Here is a 22,320-nt window from a genome sequence, read left to right as displayed (position 1 = left end):
GTTGACTAAAATAACTGGCCCATACACTGGAACTCTGATTTCAGTTTTCTTAATGGTCTAATTGAATTGATCAATTGGTAATTCAATCTGTTGTTCATTCGTTTAACTATAATTAGATGATTCTGGATCATGGATAGACTTGAACTAAATATCTATGTAATTAGAGACATTGGCTTTTAATGGAATAAGTTGGACTAAAATATATTTTGAATGATTTTTCTCTATAAATTTATTTTTTATTGGAATAAATTTTAATAGAAACCATCCCAAAAGGTATATTATTTAAAAGGAAAACTGTGTTTTTTGGTTTTAAAAGCGTTTCAGAATATGTTCATCTCTAAGAATTTATTATTAACCAATGGCTGCATTAAACTTTTTAGTTTGACTAAATATTACTTATATTTCAAAGCTAATTACACTTTCCTACCATTTATTTGTATAATTTCTACAGAATAATAATCTGTAGAGGAAAACAAAGAAGACACATTCTTTGTTTTGAAATTTACCATCGAGCCAGACAGTTAATTCCTAGCCACATGACTAATATAAGGCAGGGAATGGTAAATTTAGGTAAATATCTCTAGTTCCAAAACAACACAGACAAGGGATACATCAATTCTACGTAGAAAATTTGCAAAAGTCTTTAGAGAGATTACTTTTGTAGGTCATCAGGAGATAACCATTTGTAGAATGATAATAGCAGGTGATCAATCTGGAGTTAGAAGCTGAACCTGCCTTATGGAGAACCTTGAGTCCCATGTCTAGGAATTTAGACTTGATTCTATTCACTTTATTCGTGATCGGGGATCCTTAAAGGTTTTTGAACAATGGATTCAATGGCATAAAACACACTCAGAAAAACAGAAACAGGGAAGTGAAGAGCAAATCACATTACTGTATTACCTGATAATTTTGTATTCTACTTAATGTTTTTCTCTGCTTTGAAGGATTTTCCCATAGTTTGCTTTCCTTTTTTAGGCTAGTTTTGACTGAAACTATTTCCTATGCCATGCTATAAACAGGACACACTTGGTCTTTCATAGATCCAAGTTGGATAAAATGATTTCTTCTGCTTCTCTCTTATCTGTACTTAGAAAAGAATAAAGTAACAGACCATATTACCTTTAAACCATGTGAAATTTGTGCTTCCTAATAAATATGATATTAGATGTAATCCAGATTGCATGAAGGGGTTATAGCATGTGGACTGTCGTCTGTCATTTCCATGGATTCGGTTCATGTTGATCAATTAATATTTAAAATTCCCAGTTTGAACTATTTTATGATGAAAGTGTGAAAAGCACGGAGTCTGATACCAAAGTACAAATCTCAGTTTCACCACTTGCAAGTTGTGCAATTAGAGCAAATTACTTAATCTAAGTCTTAATTTATTAACCTTGCAAAATGTAGAGAGTAATTTCATACAATTTCATAGGGTGGTTATGAGGCTGCAATTTTTTGGGCCAAGTATAATGCCTAGAATTGCTAAGTCCTTAGTAACTATCATAATTACTTTGGCGTCTTAGAAATTCCACTTTTAAAGATTTTGATTCTCATATCAAGATTATTTTTCTTTTATGAAGTTACCTGACTTTGATTCTGGATATCAAAGTATTCATTGACCTAGTGGTAGTTAATTACATGTTTTGCGCTATTTATCCATAGTACTCTATTTTCTTCATTTCCTTTTCACATCTGTTAGAAGTCAGAGTATCCTGCAACTATTTCCTCTCTAGTAACTCATTGATACGTGATTTTCACCCTTACCTCTCTGTCAGCATCATTTCTTTGGCTATATGAAATAGTGCAACAGACACTGGCTTAGAAATAAGAGTTAGCCAATAAATAAGACTTCTTAATATCTTATCTTTGTTAGTCATTACCGATTCTTTTAATCCTCTAAAATCCTTAGTTTCCTTAGCTGTTTAGAAGTTGGACTAGATCAGCCTTTCCAAATCTCACTACCGAGGATCTCTTTTATTATTTTATCCACATTAATCCACAATTCTGCCTTTATAATTGTAATGTTTAAGAGTAGAAATTTGCTAGACAAATTCTAAATTTTCAAAACCATGAGGCCATGCTAAAATACAATTAAAGGTCAAAAATCAATCTCATAAAATAGGAGACGTTTACATTTATATTTTTTTTAAAAAATTAAAGTCAGTTTATATTGTCATAGAAAGCAGACCAAAAGAAGATTTAATACTTTTTATTGTATAAATTGACTGCCCAGGCAGTGAACTGACCAAGTTCCATGTCATGATTTGCCCCCCTCCCCTCATATGATAACTTTATCCAGCCTTTTTGGGGAGCCTGAGCTGGGCAGAGCACAGAAACCAATGGACAAGCATGTTATATTATATGAATTAGTTATTGTAAGTTAGGTCTTTTAGCCAATGCAAGATAACTGAGATAACCAGTGCTTCACACAGAGTTGATGAAATCCCATTTAAATGCAACAAAGTCTCATATGTTAGCAAATCTAAGCTGATTTACCGTGGATATGTAAGACAACACGTAGACAATGTCTGTTTGCTTTTTGAATTTGCTAAGAATAAATCTTCATCTCCCAGTGCTAGTTTGGGGGTGATCAACAAGGTCCAGGATTCCAAGTTGAAAGTACTTGGAATACTGGGAGATCTATGACATTTTTGTTGCCAAGTCTATCATTCTAATGTCACCAGTGATCTCTCCTTCACCAAATCCACTAGTTTATCTATGTTCATCCTCGACCTTTAGTGAGTTTAGATATTGATTATACTATCTAATCTTAAATTTCATTCCCTCAATGAAATTTGCTATTTCACACAATATGCTTGAGATTGCCCTCCACAAGGAGGAATAAACATTTCTTGAAAAGGAGAGAGTTTGTCTTTTCCTGAGTCTACTGGGCTGACGTATGGTCAGTTCTGCATTTCCTAGGAATATGACATTAAGCAGCCCTGGGTGGGTGACGGAAGGGTCAGGTAGTCTTCCCTGTTTCATACACAAACAAGAGGGTTTCTCCAAGGGTGTGTGGAAGCAAAACCCATAACCTATGAGTGCAAAAGTCACAAAAATTAATGAAAGAACTGGTAGAACTTTCTTCTTTGGTCCTCTTGGACATCAGTTTATTCCTCGAGCATAAAAGAAGACACATTTAGTCAAGAGTTATGGGCACAACTTCATTTATTCAACATTGGCCAAAGAGGAAATATTTTGAATACTTTTGGTTCTTTATCAAAAATGAGAGAATAACAAATCCATTACTTTTCTGGAAAGTTATAAGTGCTGCTTTATGCATTTAGATAAATTATGAAGATTTCTAGGTTCCCTAAACTAACTTTGACACAGCATAATGGCAACATTTGTTTTCTGGGATTCTACTGTCAGCTGTAAAATTAAAAAAAAAAATCATTCTGTAAAAGAAAAATCACTTCCTTCAGATCTGCTGTAAAATGAAACTGATAGACTCAAAATTTGCCTGTGAGACAGAAGGGATATAACCACATGCCAATGATAGGAATAGACACTCCCTTTCTTCTTCCAAACTCTAACTACAAATAGCAGTATGTGTGTGTACATGGAGAAGGAAAGAGGAAATATGAACAGATGTAGGAGTATTTACAGACAGGGAATGCCATTTTTAGCACTGAATTGGTGTAAACAAGGAAGGAAAGTAATAGAATCCTAGAGCTTCTGAGAAATGGCTCCCTTCTTCCTCTCTGTTCAAAGCTCCTTGGCTTTCAGCCAGATGGAGATTTTGTTTTTTACTAAATAAATTTAGATTCCTGTGATCCGTGTGGATTAGGCTGGTTTTTAATGAAAGACACTCTAAAAGATTTAGAAGGAGTTTCGTGGAATTTCTGGCTCAGAGCACATATTAGGATACCTACTTTTGTTTGAAAACACATGGTACCTGCTGAATTTCCTAAAACAGAACTAGATGGGGGATGGCTAAGCAGCCAGCAGGTGGACAGTAGGTTAGCTTGAAACTGAGGATACAGACAGAGGCTCTGTGAAGTTAAATTAATTTGTAACTCTTATGCCTGGGTAGAAATCAAAGAGAATATCCCATTGTAGCCTGCAGTGCCCTTTTATTTCCAATTGGAAAAATGTTTGATATTCCACTGAGGCAGGAATTTAATAAAGAAATCAAGAGTATACAATGAGGGGAAAAGGTTTTGCATTCAGAAAGCATAAAAATTAAAAGCAAATACTAGTTATTTTGAGGAAGACAGTAGGTTGTAAAAACCAGTATTTTTTTTTCTTGCTGACACAGATGCCAATGGTCCACCATTAAATTTCTCTATGCCTCAGTTATTCTTTAGATTCTGCCATGTTAAGTTTAGTGTTGATGTTCCTAAACAATAGTTTAGGAAAATGGCCCCATTTAAAAAAAAAAAAAAAAAGTCATTGCAGGGTAAGAATGCCTTCCAGTTTGCACAAGATAGTCCTGGTCACACTTGATGTCCTAGAGTAATTATAAAGAGAGTTACCTTTCATTCTGAAACATATCCCAAGTTGCATAATTTATATATTCAACCTGGTCATGGATCATGAAGGAAGGCAAAATTATGTGGCCCCGAGGCGTTTGGGAAAACCTGGGAATGCAGAGAGTCAAATCTAGCTTCCAGCTGGCCTCACAGATTCAATAAATTTGGCCAGTGTAAGGTCTAACGAAACCTTTTTTTGGCGGGTGGGGAGGTGGGGTGAGGAAATGTCTTTAAATGGAAAATATTCTCTCCACTTTCACTAGTGCACTTTCTCCATGCTTCTTTACTGCATGGGCCCTGAGGATAGTTGAGTTCTTACTTCTGAATTGTAGGTTAAATGTGTCAGTTTATTGATCCAAGATGCTTTTCTGTGTGTGTGTGTGTGTGCGGTATGCGGGCCTCTCGCTGTTCTGCCTCTCCCGAGGCTCCGGACGCGCAGGCTCAGCGGCCATGGCTCACGGGCCCAGCCGCTGAGCGGCATGTGGGATCTTTCCGGACCGGGGCACGAACCCGTGTCCCCTGCATCGGCAGGTGGACTCTCAACCACTGCGCCACCAGGGAAGCCCGATCCAAGATGCTTTTTAACTTTCAGTGGCCTATTGCTGAAAGAGAATGATGGAAAATATTTAAGTTTTGCACTGCTTTCCTAACTGCAAAATAGTAATGATTGTTGAGGAGGAGGAAAAGGAGGAGAAAAGGTATATTTAATTTATCAATTTCTACTTCTACTTGAACGATGCAAAATTATTCCCATGTTGAAAGGAAATGGGCTTCTTGAATGCCTCAGAAAACTGCTTAATTTGTTGAGACTGTGGCTATAGCAGGTCTTCAAAGTATGGTGTATGAACTCCTAGCATTTCTCGAGATGATTTCAGGGGATCTGTGAGGTCAAACCTATTTTAACAATAATCCTAATGTGTTTGGGGGGTATTTTTTCACTATGGTGACCTAAGAATGTCTTTGAAGCAGTAAAAATTATTAATTTTATTAAATATTGATTCTTAAATACATATCTTTTTAATATTCTGCATGTCAAAACGGGAAATAAACATCAAGGATATCAAAGTACAGTGTTTTCTGAGGGGTAAATGCTTCCGTGATCATTTGAGTTTCAAGATGAATTAGCTGCTTTTTTTTGGGGGGGGGCATCATTTTTACTTGAAAGGACCATCAGCAGGAAAACTGTAGCTATTCAGACTTGAATACTAGTTAGACATTTTCTCAAAAATAAACGAAGTGAGTAAGTCAGTGCAAGGAAAATAGTATTTGCTCCCAAGGATGAAGTTCATGCCTTTAAGACAAAATTAGAAATTTGGAAATCTTGTATCTGCCACGGGTATCTTGACAGCTTTGCAATATTAAAAGGCCTTTCTGATGGGATTGGTGGTGAGAGTAACAAATGAGATTTTGTGATACTGTATAATGAAATGTGTCAACATTTGGAAGATATGTCCCATTCAGTGTACCATTCCAAATGACCATTGATTGATGTGACTAAATCAAGCGTGGGCAAAAAATATTTTCAAAATGCAAGATAGACCAAGGGATTTTTTAACACAAAATGTTTATTGATATGGTGTCAGATTTCACAGTACAACTAACCTTCAGGAAACTCCTTATTGAGTTTTGGTGCAGTCTTAAAAGATAAAATCTACAATTCTCTGAAAAGGCTGTTAAAAATACACCTCCCTTTTCCAACTACATATCTATTTGAGGTCAGATTATTTTCATGTAATTCATCCAAATCAGCGTATCAGAACAAAGTGAATGCAGAAGGTGACACAATCTAGTTATTTTCCTTTAAGACACATTAAAAATGTACAGAAATAAAAGGTACTACTAATAATTTTATTTTGGAAAGTGTAGTTATTTTTTTAAATACTATTTTTGGTGAGGTGTAAATACTTAATAAAAATATTTTAATCTCTGTTTTGTTTTTTAATATGGTAACTATTTATAGCTATAACCGACATAAGCAAAAGCTCTTTGGGTACCTCAATAATTTGTAAGAATACAAATGGTTCCTGAGACCAAACAGGTGGCGATCCACTGTTTACATTATTATTCATTTTCCTGATGATTGTAGATCAGTCCTCTCTAACTTAGATAATAGATTAAGCCAAAGTAGGCCAAATTTACTATTTAAAAAGTTAGGAAGGAAGGAGGAAGGGAGGAAAGGAGAAAAGGAGGAAGGAAAAAAGAAAGAAAAGCATAAGTAAAAGCAGCATGTTGCCATAAGGTGTTGCTAGAATTTAATGCGATCTGTGTATGTCAAAGATCTGCGTCGCTGGAATGACTGCTTTTTCTTTATTTATGTACCACCCTCTTCGTCTGTGCGGAGGATTAGCTGTATCTCTACTAGCACGACAATGAGATCAGATCAGAGAATCAGGCTAACATTTACCTCCCAACAGGAAAAAGCTAAACTGGGTTTTAGTCCAAGCAAATCATGACTGCTTATAATCTATTTAGAAAACATGGTTGTGACAGTGTGTGTGCATTCACTTCCGTGAGCATCATATGAAAGAGGTCTGCTTTTGAAATTTTTAATATAAAAACTTACATTAGAAGAAAAGTCATTTTTTTCTGGTTTGATTTTAAAGCTATTGCCAAATATGTTTCCTAGAATCCACCCTTGCGTATCCGTCCCGTCTTTTAATTGCAAAACATATTACACATGCATAAAAGTGTATGAAACATATGTCAGTTTGAAGAATAAAAATAAAATGACCATTTGTGTACCTATCACAAATTTATGAAATAGAACATTTCAGACCGGTATTATATGCCATTTCCTTGATGAAATCATGTTTATTATTTTACTGGATTTTTTTTCATATTCGTATTAGCTGAGTAACTCCATTTGGTTCTGAATAATCAGTGGCCATGTAGCAAGAACAAAAAATTTTATGAATAATTACTAATTCCATCATAGTTCAATTAAAATCAATTTAGTCAACAAAGGTCATGACCTAGAATCTTAAGTTCACTCCCCCCAGGGCTTTTCCATCTATATTATTATGGAGTCTGTAGGGAGAATTTTCATTTGCTCTTCAATATTTGCCTTGTGTTTTAGTCATTAGCTTTTATAATTGCTTTGTTTCTTGTATAATTTCCATCCACTTTGCAACACCAGAGTTTAACTCTTTACTCTAAAAAAATATATGTTGTTATTAAAAAAATTTAGAAAACACAGAAAAATCCAAAGATGGAAATAAAAACTACCCACAATTTTATCATACAAATGTAACCTTGGCAATAGTATCTCTGTCCTCCCCATTTTAAAACTTAAATACATTTTCTTGATGTTCTTCTAAAAAAAAAATTACATTTTAATGGAGAAAAATAAGGGATACATCAAGGTTAATCATGTTTCTTTAAATAGCCAGAATCACCCTAATAGTGGAAAAAAAACAAAAAGTCAAACTAAAAATCACAGCAACCAAAAAGGTTACTTGGTATTTTAAATAGCTGGGATGGATTTGTTTTGTTTTCGTTCATGTGTATATTTCAGCTATCTATTGCTGTACAACAAACCACTCCAAAATGTAGGGACTTAAATTTTTATCTCTTATAGTTGTGCATTTTATCTCAGCTGTTCTTTTGCTGGTTTCACTTTGAGTCACTCAGGCATATTTGACCGAGGTGGGAGTGTTAAGACGGCCTCACTCGCATGTCTGTCAGTTGGTGCTGGTTTTGGCTGCGAAACTCAGTCATCCTCCATGTGCCTTCTCATCCTCCAGTTGGCTAGACCAACATGGTCGTTTCATAAAGACCCATGGCAGAAACTTGTATGGCTTCTTGAAGCCTTGTGTCCAGAACTCATCAGTATAATTCCCAACACATTCTATTGGTCAAAGCAAGACACGGGGCCAGGCCAGATTTAAATCATAGGAAAGTGGACCCTCAGCTCTGGACTGAAGGAGATCAAACAATTTGTGATCATATTGAATCTGTCACAATGTTGTGAAACATGAACTATTTACTATTAAAGACCATTTCCATTAGCTTTTGGGGGGAACTTCCATAATATTAGAATTTATTAGATTGGATAATTACAGAGAAATATCTTTGGAGAAATGGAACCAGATTTCTCTGCCAAAAACTGACATTTCCATATGTATGATCAGGGTGACACATATGATCAGGTTCCAATGTCTATGGAGGAGCAAAGATAATAAATGTAACTGAAATGGACCAGGTTGAGATTGAAGTAATCTAGAATGTATATGCTCTGTCTAAAAATAGCAGATGCTTCTTTCCTGGCACTGAGCCCAGTGATGCCTGAACTATTAATATTTTAAGATACAGCCAAAATCCCGTCATTTTGTATATATCAATAAGCTGATTCTAAAATTTACGTGGAAAGACAAGAGAATCAGAATAGTGAATACAATACTAAAGAAGGAAGTCAGAGGATTCACACTGTCTGACGGTAACTCATAAAGCTGCAATAGTCAAGATATTGTTATATTGTCAAAATAATAGGGGAATAGATCAATGGAAGAATCAGAGCTCTCAGAAATAGACCCACAGAAATACAGTCAACCAATCTAGACACAGCCCTTATACCTTTCATTAAAAAACCCCCACAAAATCTCCAATTGGATGATAGACTTAAACATAAAGCACAAAACTATTAAGAAAAAACTTCTAAAATACAGGAAAAAATCTAGGTGATCTTAGGTTTGACAATGAAGTTTTAGATACATTGCCTATAAAATAATGCATGAAAGTTGGACTTTGGGAAAATTAGTACTTTCTGCTCTGTAAAAGACTATGCTAAGAGAATAACAAGCCACAGACTGAGAAAGTATTTGCAAAGTACACATTTGGATAAAGGACTTGTATCCAAAATATACGACACGTGCTTGAATTTCAACAGTAAGAAAACAAACCAATTTAAAAAATTGGCAAAAGATCTTAACAGACACCTAAGCAAGATATATAGATAGAAACTAAGCATATGAGGTGTGCGCAATGTCTTAGGTCATTGGAAAATTGCAAGTTAAAACAACTATAAGGTTCAACTGAATATCTATTAATATGGCTAAAACAAACAAAAAAATGACCATAGTAAATGCTTATGAGGATGAACAACAGGAACACTCATGCATTGCTGATAGGAATGTAAAATTGCAGAACCACTTTGGAAGAGAGTTGGGGAGTTTCTTAGAAAGATAAACATAGTTCTACCATATAATCTAGTAATCATGCTCCAGGGTATTTACTGAATTAAGTTGTAAAGTTCTGTCTAGAAAAAAGTCTGCACATGGACGTTTACAGCAGATTGTTCATAGTTACCAAACCTGGAAGCAATCAAGGTGTCTTTCAATAGGTGAATGAATAAAGAAACTTTGGTACAATAGAAAAATACCCAGCAGTAAAAAGAAATAAGCTATCAAACTGCAAAAAGACATGGAGGAACCCCAAGTGCATAATTGCTAGGTGAAAGAAATCAATCTGAAAAGTCTATATACTATATAATTCCAACTATATGATGTTCTGGAAAAGGCTCTACTATAGGAATAGTAAAACCACCGGTGATTGCTCGTAGTTTGAGATGTAGGTGGTGGGGAAGAGATGAATAAGTGAAGCTCAGGGGATTTTTTTAGGGTGGCGGAACTATTCTACATGCTACAGTAATATTAGAGATATGATGTTATGCGTTGACAAAATCCATAGAACTAGACAACACAAAGAGTGAACCGTAAGGTACACTGTGGACTTGAGTTAATGATAATGTATCAATATCACTTAATTCATTGTAACAAATGTACCACACTAATGTAAGGTGTTAATAGTAGGAGAAACTCAGTGCCGGGGATGGGGAAACTAGTATGTGGGAACTCTGTACTATTCATTCATCTTTTGTAAATTAAAATAAAATTTAAAAATATTAAAAAAAAAATAACCATTTTGTGTTACATGATTTTCTGACAAAAGAAAATATAATTGAGTTGAAATTTTGGCTCTTCCATGGATGAATAAGTAGTATTACACATAGGTCCCAGGCAAATTTTCTTATAGCTAGAAGATAAAATATATAGGTTTTATTTGATGTTTTCTATAATAATGTAGTGTTATACAGTACATGTAGCTGAAACATTTGATGAATAGGCCTCCATTATAAAGATAGCTATTTATTTATTTATTTATTTATTTATTTATTTATTTATTTGCGTTCCGCGGGCCTCTCACTGTTGTGGCCTCTCCCGTTGTGGAGCACAGGCTCCGGACGCGCAGGCCCAGCGGCCATGGCTCACGGGCCTAGCCGCTCCGCGGCATGTGGGATCTTCCTGGACCTGGGCACGAACCCATATCCCCTGCATCGGCAGGCGGACTCTCAACCACTGCGCCACCAGGGAAGCCCAACGACAGATTTTTAACACAATTCTAACATGTTTTTCTAATCTTACTTCCCAAGCCACAGAAGCAATAAACAAAGCAGAAGGAGGTGGAATAGATATTAGTGGCAGGCACACTGAAAATATCAAAAAGGTACTGATACTGTCTTGTTCTTTGATGACAGTAAGTCAGCAAGGCCTGTAGCCCACATGAGTGACTTGTAGTCTCAGGCTTTCTCCCTTTGCCTTATACCATGATGTCAACAACAGATAAGACTATTCTAATATCCTAATCCTAGAAACTAGGCATGGAAAAACTTATAGGAGTCTATTTTTTAAGTTTCATTGGCATCTTTCCATGTTTCTTTCCTTCCTCTTCATCACAGTGTCTTGTTAGAAAAAAAAAAAAAAAACGTTCCAGATACATCATTTTTCATAAAAGATGTGACCCTGTGCTTTTTTCCACAGACCCAGGACTGCATAGGCAACTGTATTTTCTGCAAAGACCATCAAATGTAGTAGCCATTGAAGGAAAAGATGCCATCCTGGAGTGTTGTGTTTCTGGCTATCCTCCCCCAAGTTTTACCTGGCTACGAGGAGAGGAAGTCATCCAACTCAGGTATTATAAATTTAGGACTTTTGTGAAGTATATGTTACTATTTATCTTTCTCTAATTTGATGTGAATACCTAGTAATACTAGGGTTTTTGATAATAATTGAATATTCTTTCCACATTCCTTGGCATTAGACAGTATATAAAAGACACATACCCACTGGGATAAAGGAATGGGGAACAGAGTCAGAATCCATGAGATCAATTCTAAAAGGAAATTTAGAAGGTCATTGTTGCTCTTGAGATGATCCTAACCACAGAGGCTTCAGCAAAGATACTTTGGAGGATCTCATCCTGAAGAAGTGGTGTAGAGAGTGAAATACTTCTTAAGAAACCAACTTTCTTCATTCGAATGTATAGCGAGACATGATAGGGTCTGTGCAGTTGTTGTTTTTTTTAGCTCTGATTATATCTCTCACCATCCCAGCTATAACAAATATTCAAGATAAGACAGAAGAATTTTGGCTGGCTTTAAATTACTGAACATTAATATTAAGGCATACTTAGAAAGTAAACTCTTAATAGAATTGAATACTGAGTCTGAAACATTTTGATGAGAATGGATTAGATTTCACTTAAGAAATTAATTTCATTGATTTTGAGATCTGGTGTTCTAAATAGAACACTTATATTCTATGGTAAGATAGGTTCATAGGCAATAAGCTTATCTTTAAGTTTCATCTACCTTAAGTGTTTATTTATATAACAATAATACATAGTATGGTATCACAATACTTCTGAGAATACTGAAATATGCAATAAATCCGGTTGGAGCTTCCGCATGTGAAGGTGTGTTCTCTGAATATGGTCAGGCATACACAGTGCACTATGACATGTGACTCTGTACAAAGATTACTAAATTGGATGTCAGGACATAGGACATGGACTTCCACTGTGGGTAATTACTTCTCTGGACCGGCGGTTCTCAAATCCAAAGTAGGCCAAATTATCTTTAAGTTTCTTTTCAGTACTAACATTAGTTCCAAGTTTAATCTACTTCATTTCTTTGATCACAGCACACAGTATTCCAAAGGGAGTGGTTTACCTTGAAGGGATTTTTGAACATAAATGTAGTGTTATTAAGCTCCCATGAAATAGAGTTTTTTCTCCAGTTTTATAAATTGAGCTTTTGTGGAGTTCAATTAAACCTTTGAATACCTTGCCTGATATAGATATATATAAATCACTCTCTAATGTCGTATGTCTTCTGTCTTACAGGTCCAGAAAGTATTCTTTATTGGGTGGAAGCAACTTGCTTATCTCCAATGTGACAGATGATGACAGTGGAACTTACACCTGTGTTGTCACCTATAAGAATGAGAATATTAGTGCCTCTGCAGAGCTCACGGTCTTGGGTAAGTTAACGGCTTGAGATGAGTTTACATTGTACCCTTCAAAATGTATCACCGTGATGCTATAAATGCTTATCACCAAATTGCTCCCTACGTTTATTAGTGTGAAATTGCAAAGCCCCAGTACTCCACACATATGCTTGCTCTACGTTGATTGCACAGAGGTTAAATGTAGTATTTGAATACTCGCTCATTGATTAAAATCCAGATAGATCACTCTTAGTCTAATTATTCCCATTACATAACTGAAACTTAACAAAAATTATTATCTAAAAAAAGGGGTAAATAGCAAATGAGAGGTTCCAAAATATCTGGGGGAAATAAGTGAAGAAGTGAATGAGAGAAATTGTATTAAAAAATAGGTACTTGAGTAGAAAAGTTAAATGTCATTTGAGATGACAGGGTTTCTGACATTAAACTCAGATGTGTTGGTAAAATTGTTCAGTTAATATGGAAATGCTGTAGATGTTACGTTGAAAGTGAACCATTAAAATCAAATACATCTAAAGAAAACCTGCATAGCAAGAATCTAATTTAAATAAATGTAAGTTCATTAAATTGAGTTAGGTAGGGTCACTGTGTTATCACTGCAAATAAATAATTCTTATATGCGGTAGCTCCTCAGTCAAACAAAATGTTTTATTATCCACCAGGTTTCTTTTAGCCAGTTTCATTTGAATCATGTAGTTTAGAGAAAGTGCCTTAACATTTGAAAAATCAATTGATTTTTCCTGTAACAACACCAAAAACTTGTTTATCAGTCTTTGAATATTTTCCTCTGGAATAAATCTTTTTACCACTTAAAGAATCCAGGTAAAATCATAGGCTTCTTAAGAAGTTATTCAGTAAGAATGAAAAGGTGTGGTATACTGATTATACCTGCTAACCTATATCATAATGTTATTATGCTATCCATTTTGCTTTAAAGTGTATTCAGAAAATGCTTTCATCTGCACACAGGGTAATAACATATACGATGAGTGAGGCAATGGAGTTGTTTGTTCTTTGATCAAACTGTAAATATTAAACTAAGAATAGGCAAAGGACTCTAATTATTTGGTTTTAGAGGTAAGCATTATTCTAACTAAAATATCAGCTAACTTTAAAATGGCAACAATTTAATTTACTCATTTTATATGGAAGTTTTTTTGTGAAACAAAGAGCTTCCACATTTGTAACATCAAAGTACAGTAACAGAACAGCTACCATAGCAATAACCTTGTAATGTGTATTACTGATTGATTGTAAGGCAGATGTGGTTATGGAATGAGCTAGAATTTGTGGTGATCAGAGCTAAACCTCTAACTGCAAACGCCTGAGGTCTAATTGTATACCAAAATAATGCACATATTGAGACATGCAAGGCTTCATTGATATCTAAGTCAAATGTATATAAATACTGATTTCTGAGGATAAACTAGCCAAGAAATATGTGTATAGACGTACATATACGCACATATTTTGACATTCGTGGCATCTTCCTCTGTTCGTTACTGGGCACGTATGTATGTTCTCCAGTCCACGTATGTATGTTCTCCAGGCCTTGATTGTTGAGCATTATCTTGTTTCAAAATTTTATTTTTTAAAAAAGCGAACACTAATTTATCCTTGTATATTTTTGTCATTTATTTGCTTATATCCTGAGGAAAATTATCAAAGAAAAGTTTATACTCTCACCAGCAGTGCAAGAGTTTGCCCCTCACAAGGGTGCACTTTTCTATTATTTGCCTATCTAACAATTTTATAAAATTGAGTCTCTTTGTTCTAATTTACATCCCTATAAAATTCAGATTATTTTTATAGTTTTACTGGATATTTGCATTTTATATTTTGTGACTTACTATCAATCTTTTTTGATCTTCATAAATTTATTGAAATAGTCATCTTTATCTGGTTTATTTGCAAGAACTCTTTATATAGGAGAACAGTAATAATGCTCTATATGCTCTGTGTGTATTTTGTTGTTTTGGGTTTGGTTTGGCTTGGTTTTAAGTTTCATATAGGGTAACACATCTTTCTCTTTATGGCTGCTGGATTTGTTGCCTTTAGACTTCCATTTTTATTCTAAATGCACCATTCTATTTCTAAAAATCTAGTTACAGATGTTGAATATGTAAATTAGAGGCATTATTAAATTTTAAATATAGATAGAGCTGCGATTGTATCTTGGTTTTCCCCCTTCCTTCCTTCCTTTCTTTCTTGAATCTTCTTGGTAACTGCGTATACATTTTAAGGATTTCCCACAGACTTAATATGACTTATAACTATTGCAGAAGGCACGGTTTAATTTAGGATGTGGTTGTAACACTGTTTTAACTATTCTTCCCAGGTTTTAAAGTAAGTGTTGATATAGCAAAATCTTTGATATAGTCTTTGACTATCCTGATATAAGCTTAAGTTCATCCTGCAGGACTGAGTTCATATGGAAAATAGAATTTATTACTTTTTTTAAGGAAAAAATACCTTCATTATCAGTGTTACTTAAATTTGGTTTTCGTCATTTTTAAGAATTTAAGTGTAATTTAAATTCTTCATAAGAAAAAATTCCACAAGAAATCCAAGCTTGTGCTTTAATCATGGGTTTTATCAAACTCTTGTTTTGCCTTTTAACTCATGGTTCTTTTTTGCACTTAGATTGCCTTTGAGTGCGAACTGGCATGAACTAACAGACTATTTAAGTAGGATATAATTTTATATGCAACAAGATAAAGAGAAATTCTGTGGTCTTCCTCAAGAGTTTCAGAGTTAATGTCCGTTAAATATCATTTAAAGCATATACATTCTAAAATGAAAATTGAAAGTTCCATAATATGTAAACCTATTGAAGAAATCTATATTAGATGAGATTAAGGACAACCTTGTCTGAAATAAATTAAATTAATGTATGGTTAATAATAACCATTTATATAATGTTTCTGACCTATAAGAATAACCATCAATACAGTATTGGTAGACCTCTTTTGAGTACATGCATTGCACTGGGTTCCAGAAAGGCTACACAAAGGTTTGAAGTCTGGCTTTCTGCCCTTGCAATATAGTTATAAATTCATAGTCAGGTACCTTCATGACTTTTGAGTAAGGTTTTTTTCCATACTGCATGTAAACATGGGATCTGTGAAGCTGTGAAGAGTTGATAGTCTCTGCTTTCGTAAAAGATAGAGCCTAAACCAATGGTGACAGGAGAAATGTGGAGATGAGGATCCAGAGGGAGGCTCTTTGAATACCATTGCGAGCTTATATTTTGTTTAAATCACTAAAGCCATGATTATTTTTTTAAACTCTAGTTTTTAACAAGGATCTAAAGAATGGTATTCTGTCAATTCTTATTTTCAAAATGTCCAGATTTCTGGCTCAAGAGCTATAATCACCGTTTCTGAACATAAATACATCCTTTTCTCCATCTACCCGTTACCCTCATGCACACCTCCCTGCACACATCAAGACAACACTTAATAAGCATTGAGGAGATTTACCACTGCCTTAGGTCTCGATTCATTGTCCAAAGCAATGCAGAAATGCATATGTTAAAAAGCTATTTGATCTTTAACCAATAAAGTGCTTGACCTTGGACAAAGCCTGTGCACCCTTGTCCATACGCACTCAGAAGGAGATGGGTGGAAAGTTCACTCTTCAGTAAAAGCCATTAGGTCTAACATCAATGAGAAAATGAAAGTATTTTTGAATTTTCCAGAAAAGATTCTAGAATTCCTTTTAAAGCAGTCTGTAGCGATACAAGCAATACGCTGTTAAAAGTTGGCCTTTGTGTGTAGGTTTTCTCAGTTATTTGCCTTAGGTTGGCTAGAAGTGTCACAAACTGGCTTTGTAGGACACAAATAATTCTACTGGGTCGGTCTTTTACACATAATTGAAAACTTGAAGCAAAACCTAAGAGTTCATATCTTCCACCCAACAAGTGGCACGTGTTACTTTATCTGGTGTTTGAGTTTATGCTTCTCCCAAGTAAACACCTTTGAAAAGAAGTCCTTTGAGACAGGTATTACCCCTTCCTGAAACTCCTCCTTAAGGTGGCTGGGATCCATGTGTCACCCTTTAGGAATGTGTTCAGAAGAGCTTTCTCTACTGACCTGAGCATATTCGCCTTACACAGATACGTTCTTTAAGCCTAAAGGTGGTGGATTCAGAATATTAAATTATATTTCAAAATATATAATATATATACATGTATATATACATATGTATATGCACATGCATACACATAATATACACATATATATACACATATTCTCTATTTCTAAGAAAATTTCTCTTCAAAATCTAGTCCCATATTCTCTCGAATGCTTATGGTTATCTCAACCATTAAATAATGTATTGATTTTGCAAATAATTAGATCATAGACAAAGCTATTCAGAAAGTTTTAGAAAAACCATCTTAAACGTGAGTTGAGAGCAGATTAAGATACATGGGGGAAGTTAAAGACCCCTGTTTAAAAAATATAATTCTGTAATGTCATGAGTTAGAAAATTCCACCATAGTAGCTCACTTTCTTCTGAAAATGCTATTGGACAATAAAAGAGCTGGCTGGGTGTATATATAACGAGCCAACCAATTACAGTTTCTAGTCCCAGGTAGACAACTGAGCCACAGTATTAGTAGTAAAGTAGCACCCAACTGTTGGGGCCTCCTGTATACTCTTTCAAGTACTCTTCGGGCATAGAGAGACATATGACACAGATCCAGGCCTCAAAGACTAGTTAGGTAAACAGACAAGAAGTAGGCAATTACTAAAAAAGTCAAAGAACAGCTGGGAGAGAGGGAGGTGTGGGACCCTGAATAAAGATTTCAACAAAGATGAAAGAATGGGAGTTGGGGCTAGGACGTTGGGAGGAGAGGTGGAAGGAGAGCCTTCTGGCAGGGGGAAGGAAGTGGGCAAAGGTTTAGAGATAAGCAAGGGATGGAGAAAGGCGAGTGATTATGGGTACAGAGGGAATCTGATGGTGGAGTGGAAAAGTGGTATAGATCCTGACTATGTTGCTAATGTGGTTAGATTTTTATCTTAAGGGTAATGGAAAGATATGGAAAGATTTTTGAGTTGTGGCTTACCAACTTTTCATCTTGTTTAGTTATCTAACTCTCTTATCCTCAGTCCCTTCTTTTGTAAAGAATGATAATTACTTCATCATAGGATTTGTTGACTACTTGGGTATGAGAATTGGGAGAGAAGGGTTCCAGAATATAGCAAGACACAGGTTTGGGTGCTCCGGGAAATAAAGAAATGTAAGATGTTCTTCCAGCCCTCATGAGAAGCCTAGAGCGTAGTTGCAAAGATTAAGCAAAAACAAACTAAAACAAAATGCCATAAATATTGAAACATCCCATGTATTCTCTTCATAACCAGTTTTCCTCATCTATAAAATGTCCATAGCAACAACTGGTCCCTGCATAATTCTCACAAATTGTGGAGGAATCATATAATGATGTCCTAACAATACACAGAGATAGTTTTTTTTAGAAATTTAGAAATCGCTAAATTTAAATCTAAATTTAGATTTAGAAATATCTAGAAACATAGACAAAAAATTAGGTTTGTGGCACAAGGATGATATCCAAATTCATGAAGCATTTTATATTTTTTACTTTCCTCTGTGCCTCTATGGCCTGCTAGTCATTCTTTTTCCCAGCTAGATTGTGAGAAACTTAAAAACCGATGCTGTGTCTTTTTTGTCTTGGCCACTCAAACTCTTGGTATGTTCTCAGGCTCATCTGAGTTTTAAATAGATGAAATACAATTGAATGTGCCTTTTACATAAATTATCTGACTTTCTATCAAAATATTTCATAAGCTCTCCATCGAAACTCTTGTTTTTTTTCCTACCCCACTGTTATGTGCTGAATTGTTTCCCCCAAATTTCTATGTTGAAGTTTTAATCCCCACTGTGACTGTATTTGGAGAGAGGACCTTTCAGTAGGTAATTAAGGTAAATGAGGTCGTAAGGGTGGGGCCCTTATCCAATAGAAATGATGTCTTTATAAGAAGAGGAAGAGGAGATGGGGTGTGTTCAGGGTGGTATGGCAGTAGACCACCCTGTCCCTTCCAAACTCTGGAGCTTTCCTACACTGCCTCCCTCCCGCCGCCTTTTAGATGCTTCCGGGCACCTGGTGTGTATTGAGTGCCCTCTGTGCCTGGTTCATTGCTGATTTCTGTGAGGCTTTATAAAAGAATGAGAGCGTGTCCGGCCACAGCTGTAGTCTTCTGACCCTGGTCTCCAGTCACAGCAGCCCTGGGTTTGAAGTGATTACAGGCTGCCTGTGCACTGGTAATTGGTAATGTGGGCAGTGGAAAAGTTGCAAGGGTTGCAGGTTTTACGGGATCCATACTGGTCCCTTTCCAAATAGGACAGCCTTCAGTGACTGTGACAGTGACCAAGTATGAGACAGTGGAGGGAGTCAGGCTGTCATGCATTCACTGCCTAAGGCCTGAATCTGCCCCCCGCCATGACCCCGACACCACCCCTGTGGATGAGCATAAGGGTTTCCTGCCAGGTGGGCCGATCACATGCTGGAAAAAATTTTTAAACATAAAAAGAAGAGGAAGCAATGTCAGATCACTCTCTCGGCGCACACACACAGAAGAGACCATGAGAGGACACAGAGAAAAGCCATCATCTGTAAGCTACAGAAACAGGTCTCACCAGCAGCCAACCTTGCTGGCACCTTGATCTTAGACTTCCAGCCTCCAGAACTAAGAAAAAATAACTTTCTGTTGTCTAAGCCACACAGTCTGTGGTATTTTGTAATGTATACCACAGACTAATACAACTATAAAAAGGGTGGTTGTTCTATGCATTAACCTGTTAATCTCGATCAGTTTTACAGAGACAGGAGCTACAATGGAGAAGTATATTACTAACATTTCTTACATATTGTTAATATGGACAGTCTTCAATTTCCAGGAGTGTTAAGAAAAAAAAAAAAAACCTCCCTCTTACAATAGCAATTAATCAAAACCCATTTCTTCATTTATACAATTGATTATATGTAGTTCTACTATCCTTGTAAATTTAGTGTTTGCTTGTCTTATTTTTTCTTCAATATCATCATCTTTTTATTTAGTAATTTTGAAGTATAAGGTACCACTTTAGATCCTATCATATTAAATTATCTGACCAAATTTTAATAATATATATATATTATTATTAACTATGAGAAAACTGTGTTTGTTTTCTAAATCAACTCTTAGGTATTCTCTATAAATTCACCTTACTACAACAAGCATGTAAATGTTGACACACACCATCAACTCTCAGATATGTCTAGTAAGGAAAGGAAAGGAAGGAAGGAAACGTGATAATTAAAAATTGATATGGCTTTATTTTTTACATATGCTTTAGTTTTATAATTTTTTGTGAAACATATGTATCATTTGCTGCTTCTTTCCCAGCATGGATAGTTGGCCAAGCAGAAAATTAACCCATCCATTTGTTTGGAGAGTAAGTGGCACATTCACCTGCCATTAAGGTGTTCAATCACCTCCTTTATAAACTCGCTGGTGGATCACCCACGTTGGGTTTTAGGCTTATGTTCTTAGCCATGAATGGAAAATAGTTATCCTAAAATATATTAATTAATATAATATTTACTCTTTTATTACAATGTGTAACTGTTTGAATGGAGTTCTTCTGAATTTACTGCTTCTGCCTAAGTAGCAGTCCTTAAATTTCATGTTTACCTATAATTGGCCTTTATTAGCAGTGACACCCGACCCCCTCACCCATATGCATTTAATGATCATAGTCATAAAAGCTGTGCCTTAGGTAAGTTTATATCGATTATCCTTCACAGGTAATTGCCAAATGGATCATATTGAAGTTAGAGTTTTTCCATGTGGGGGTGTGATCCCAAATGTAGGATGCAAGTGCATAAAGTAAGGCAGAATTAAAATTTTAAAATTCATATATTAGCTGTTTCTTCCCATCACTGTGTTGATTAGTTATCATAATTACCTTCCTCACCTGAGATCACCACTGTCATGAGAGTATGCAAAAGTTCTATCCAAAATGATGTTTAGAAGATTCTGTGGAACGCATATAGGTATTAGAAGAAGAAAAGTGGTAAACTCAGGCTGTTAGTGATAAAATTATTTGATTACGACTGCAATTATACCCGGCTATGGAAATACTAGTTGGATTAGTGGTAGGATTTATTTATTTATTATACAGATATTTATGTGCAGGCCTACTATGTGGATCTCTACTCTCCTTCCCTCTTCCTTTGGAGAAAACAATTTGAACAGTGTTTTGCATTTATCCTTGAGATGATTATGATCTAATTTTTTTCTTTCTCGGACAGATAAGGAAGGAAGTAGAGGCCCCAGAGGGAAAGGCAAAGGCTATGTACTAATTCAGAGCATTAAAAAAGGCAATCTAAAAAAAAAAAAAAAAAAAAGGCAATCTAAGGCTATGATTTTAGTTAGCCCTAACAACCTCAGCAAGGTGAAGTGACCACCTGTGGTTTAGAAAAACTGCTGACAGTGGTAGAAAGCTGCCCGAAAGAGCACTTCGTGCCAAAATTTTCCTGAAGTACCAGAAGTACACGTTATCCCAGAAGGAGTTTAACTCTGTGATAGGACTCGAACTAAATTAAACAGGAGTGTTTTAATTAAAGTTAGCAAGGGTTAGCATTAATTGCGCTTGCCAATTTTTAAACACTAGGGAGGAAAGATGATATTTCCTTATATACTTTCTGATTTTTTTTTCTGACTTATTATTTGATATATCTAGGTATACTCATTTCAGTAATTTTACATAGTTAGGTGTGGATTCAGCTTTAGTATAGTCTGGTATATCTGAGCAGGAAACCTCCAGGGTATACCTAATATTCATGCACCTGAAATTCACACTATTAAGACCAACGGTCCCACTACCACTTGGTGGCAGTGTACCTAAGGGCAAAAAGCACCAACTTGAGAACGCAAGTCTTAAAATGGTGGACTCTATTAAAGCATTTGGAGTTTCTCTCTATACATTGGTTGATTCATTTGCTCAACAAATGTGTATTTAAAATACAGTAATTCTCTCACCTAATGCTTTAAAAAACAGCTTTATTGAATATCATACATTAAAATTCACATACTATACAATTTTGCATTTAAAGTGTACATTTTAATGGTTTCAGTGTAATACAGATGTGTGTGACCCATCTGACCACAGCCAATTTTAGAACACTTTCATTACCTCATAATGTTTAGCAGTCATTCCCCTGTCCTCTTGTCCTCTCTTTCTCCCTGCCTTACCCACAGCCCTAGGCAACCACCAATCTACTGCCTCTGTAGATTTCCCTATTCTGGACATTTCATATGAACAAAATCATAGAATATGTTGTATTTTGTGACTGGTTTCTTTAACTTAGCATAATATTTTCAAGGTTCATCCTTGTGGTATACATCGGTACTCCATTCCTTCTATGGTCAAGTAATATTCCATTTGTATAGATATATCCTGTTTTATTCATCCACTCATTAGTTAATGGACATTATCTCCACCTTTTGCCTATTATGAATAGTTCCATATAA

At 35.4% G+C, this 22,320-nt stretch overlaps 1 protein-coding gene across 1 annotated transcript in view; it reads left to right on the top strand.

Moving 5' to 3' along the window:
* Positions 1-22,320, top strand: part of DCC (DCC netrin 1 receptor) — a 774,287-nt gene that overhangs the window by 121,428 nt on the left and 630,539 nt on the right. The window contains exons 4-5 of the mRNA XM_032654035.1: positions 11,294-11,444; positions 12,657-12,793. Coding sequence (XP_032509926.1) covers positions 11,294-11,444; positions 12,657-12,793 — 288 coding nt within the window. The remainder of the gene's footprint in view (positions 1-11,293; positions 11,445-12,656; positions 12,794-22,320) is intronic.

The sequence above is a fragment of the Phocoena sinus genome, chromosome 14 (genome assembly GCF_008692025.1).
Source record: "Phocoena sinus isolate mPhoSin1 chromosome 14, mPhoSin1.pri, whole genome shotgun sequence".
NCBI classification, from domain to species: domain Eukaryota; kingdom Metazoa; phylum Chordata; class Mammalia; order Artiodactyla; family Phocoenidae; genus Phocoena; species Phocoena sinus.
This window is presented reverse-complemented; position numbering and strand designations above follow the sequence as displayed.